The 4,133-nt window shown below is 46.2% G+C and overlaps 1 protein-coding gene across 1 annotated transcript; it reads right to left on the reverse strand.

The window, feature by feature from the left end:
* Nucleotides 1-2,425: 2,425 nt before the first annotated feature.
* LOC106758364 lies at nt 2,426-4,114 on the reverse strand. Its single transcript, XM_014641295.1, has one exon. The coding sequence runs from the start codon at nt 4,112-4,114 to the stop codon at nt 2,426-2,428; it is 1,689 nt and encodes a 562-aa protein (XP_014496781.1).
* Nucleotides 4,115-4,133: the final 19 nt, after the last annotated feature.

Raw genomic sequence — 4,133 nt, forward strand, 5'->3', positions numbered from 1 at the left:
GGATCCTAGCAGTAGGGGGAAGAGCCACTTCATAAGCAACATCACCAATTCTCCTTGTAATTTGGAACGGACCAAAGAACCTTTTCATGAGTTTGCCCGTAGTCGTGCCTGTCACCGAGGATTGACGACGGGGCCTAAGGCGGATGTAAACCCAATCATCCACTGCAAATTGCACATCTTTACGGTGCTGGTCAGCCCACTTCTTCATAGCTGCTTGCGCCTTTTGCAAGTTAGAGGCAAGCTTTTGAAGGATCTCGGCACGAGTAGAGAGTTCTTGTTGTACTGCTGCATTCGATGTCTCTTGTGTAAGTAAAGGAGGCATGAGTGGAGGCTTGCGGCCAAACATAACTTCAAATGGTGTGAATCCAGTCGAAGTGTTGATAGAAGTATTAAAACTCCATTCTGCCCAAGATAGAAACTTGCCCCATAGTGACGGTTTGTGGTGCACAAAACTACGGAGATATTGCTGCAATACTTTGTTGGTTACCTCCGTTTGGCCATCCGTTTGAGGATGGTAAGCCGTTGACATACGGAGCTTGGTGCCACTAAGGCGGAAAAGTTCTTGCCAAAAGTGACTAATGAAGATGGGATCACGATCAGAAATGAGGCTATGGGGAAGACCGTGATGCTTACACACTATGTCCACAAATAGTTGTGCCACCTGAGATGCAGAGAATGATTTTTGAAGCATACCAAAGTGTGCGCCCTTAGAGAACCTGTCCACCACAACAAGTATAATAGTGAACCCCTTGTAAGGAGGGAGGCTAATAATAAAGTCAAGGGAAAGGTCTTCCCAACAATGAGATGGAGGGGAAATAGGTTGAAGCAAACCCGAAGGACGCTGAGTGGGCAGTTTGGTTTGTTGGCATGTGCTGCATTGCTCGACAAATGCCTTAACATCTCTGCGGATTGTGGGCCAAAAGAAGTTAGCCATTAACTTGCTCAAAGTGCGAGAGATCCCTGTATGTCCTGCCATTGGGGTACAATGAAACTCGTGCAACAATAAGGGAATGAGAGAACAAGTAGATGGCAACCAAATTTTGTCCTTGAAAAGGATAAGATCCTCCTTTAAAGAAAATAAGGGAAAATCCTGAGGGGCAGCAGTGATGTTATCCCTTAAGGAAATGAACTCTGGATTACCCTGTAGAGATGATTTGAGATCTACCAAGAAGTCCGACTGTGGTATAGATAACAACAGTAGAGATGTGGTACCCTTNGCAGAATTATCCTCCACTCGAGAGAGANCATCAGCAGCAGCATTGCTCTTACCAGGGCGAAATTGAATCTCAAAGTCAAATCCCAACAATTTAAAGAGGTAAGTTTGTTGTTCTGGTGTGAGGACTGTCTGAGATAACAATTCCTTGATGGAACGCTGATCAGTCTGGATGATAAAGCGACGGCCTAAGAGGTATTGGCGCCATTTCTGCACTGCTGTAGTGATGGCACATAATTCACGTATATATGTAGAGGAGTTCCGAAGTTTTTGACAGAATTGCTTACTGAAATAAGCAATGGGATGACCCTGTTGCGAAAGAACTGCCCCCATACCTATACCTGATGCATCGGTTTGAACAGTAAACACTGAATCAAATTTTGGGATGGCCAAAACTGGTGCTGCTGATAACGCATTCTTCAAGGCCACAAAAGCCGCGTAAGTTGTATCATTCCACAGGAAATTATCTTTCTTCAATAGATCAGTAAGAGGGTGAGCAATTGAGGCGTAACCCGAAACGAATTTGCGGTAAAATCCTGTGAGACCAAGGAACCCACGAAGAGACTTGATGGTTGTAGGGATTGGCCAATTCTGTACTGCAATGAGCTTTTCAGGATCTGGTTGAACACCCTCACTGGAAACCACATGTCCAAGATATTGAATGGAGTTATGTCCAATAAAGCATTTGCTACCCTTTAGCTTGAAGCAATTGGAAAGCAGTAACTGGAAGGTGACTTCCAAATGACCGACATGCGCAGATAATGTAGGGCTATAAACAAGAATATCATCAAAAAATACAATGATAAACCGTCTTAAATGGGGACGAAACAAATCGTTCATGGTGGCCTGAAATGTAGAGGGGGCATTACACAAGCCAAAGGGCATCACACGAAACTCGAAATGACCATTGTGGGTTCTGAAAGCGGTCTTTTTAGCATCAGCAGGTACCATTAGAATTTGATGAAAGCCCGAATAGAGGTCTAATTTGGAAAACCAAGATGCATGACCCAACTCATCCAACAATTCATCAACGGTGGGTATTGGAAACTTGTCCTTGATGGTGGCGGCGTTGAGAGCTCTATAATCCACACAAAAACGCCACGTGCCGTCCTTCTTTTTGACAAGGAGGACTGGGGAGGAGAAGGGACTGTTGCTCGGTTTAATGAAACCCAAATCGAGCATTTTCTGGACTTGAGTCTCGATTTCTTCCTTCTAAAAATGGGGATAGCGGTATGGCCTAACTGAAATGGGTTGAGTATTTGGGGATAGTGTGATGGAATGGTCTGTAGGACGAGTGGGTGGGAGGGATGTAGGAGTGGAGAATAGGGTGGAATATCTGGAAATTAGAGCTTGTAATGTGGGTTCTGGTGAAGAAGGAAGTGTAGTTTCTGTAGTAGAGGGGTTGGAAGAAGAGGGTACTGGAATTGGGTGTGACTCCAAGGTGAGTTGAAAAAGTGCTTCAACCCGATCTGTGTTGTGCAAGCGGCGGAGTTGGTGGGCTGAGATGGGTGAAGGGTTTGGGCCAGGATCCCCTTTAAGTTCCACAAGCTTCTGTTGCCAATTAAACCTCATAAGCGGACCATTGTAGTCCATTACAAAAGGGCTGATCATGGAAAGCCAATGAACACCAAGTACAACATCGGTGCCAGATAATTTCAGTGGGTACAAGTCAATAGAAAATTCTTGATTATCCAAAGTGAGAGTAACATTGGGGCAAAATGAAGAGCAAGGTAGAAACTCACCATTACCAACCATTACACGTAATGGGCTAGGAGTGGGCTGAGTTGGTAAGTGAAGAAATTGGGCCACCCTGTGTTGGATGAAATTATGGGTTGCCCCAGTATCAACTAAGATCTGAACCGCATAACCCTGGATAGACCCAGTGACCCGAAAAGTTCTGGGGGTCCAGTGACCCGAGAAAGCATGGAGACTGATGAGTCCAGCCTCGGAAGGAGACTCCTCTGTTAGCGTGGAATCCTCGGAGAGGAGGCAATCATCTGGATTCTCAGAATCGAATGTGGTGAGAAGAAGAAATTGGGGCTTGCACTGATGGCCTCTCGTGTAACGCTCATCACAGTTGAAACATAGATTCTTATCTCTGCGAACCTGCATCTCTGCCTCGGTGAGGCGTTTAATGGGAATTTTGTTGGTGGGTGTAGGCAACAGCGGAGGAAGTGGTTTAGGTGGGATAGATGGAGAAAGTGACAATGGTGGTGGGGGGGTGGGTGTACGACCAAAACAGTTGAGAGGAGGGATGGATGGGCGAAATTTGTCTTCATGTAGTTTGGCTAAAGCTATAGCATGGGGTAGATCCGGTGGCTGAAGGGCTGTGACCTCACGGCGGAGAGGGGGTTTCAAACCCGAGAGGAAGCAGCTTAAGTAGAAATTAGGGGGGTAGTCAGAGATGCGGTTGGCCAAGGTTTCGAACTCCGAGAGGTATTCGTGCAAACTCTGTGTCTGGGTAAGCTTGCAGAGAGCTGCAATGGGATCATCGAACTTAGAGGGAGCAAAGCGCAACTCCAGTGCTTGAAGAAATGCCTCCCATGATGACAACAACCCATTGTTAAACATCCATTGAAAGCAGGCTAAGGCTTGGCCTTCCAAGTAAAAGGAGGCGATTTGGATGCGTTGATCGGGTGGGGTGTGGTGATAATCAAAAAACTGGTTGACCTTAAAGATCCAGCCTAGAGCATCGAAGCCATTGAAGGTGGGGAGGTCAAATTTTAAGGGACGGGTGGTGGAAGAGGAAGAGTGGGGCAATGGGGATTGGTTTTCCAGGATGGTGGTTCGGTTGGCAATATCGTGGAGTGTGTTGGAAAGGTTGGCTTGAGAGAGGAGGAGTTGTTCAAGTTTGATGTTGATTTTAGTGAGCTCATCATGGGAAGAAGGAGGATCAGCCATAGAGTACGGGCAATGAAAG

This window comes from Vigna radiata, chromosome 4 (genome assembly GCF_000741045.1).
Source record: "Vigna radiata var. radiata cultivar VC1973A chromosome 4, Vradiata_ver6, whole genome shotgun sequence".
In the NCBI taxonomy this organism is placed as follows: domain Eukaryota; kingdom Viridiplantae; phylum Streptophyta; class Magnoliopsida; order Fabales; family Fabaceae; genus Vigna; species Vigna radiata.

Bases quoted from the DNA above. Each gene is read 5' to 3' on its own strand.
- LOC106758364 (XM_014641295.1), bottom strand. From the start codon at position 4,114: ATGGCTGATCCTCCTTCTTCCCATGATGAGCTCACTAAAATCAACATC.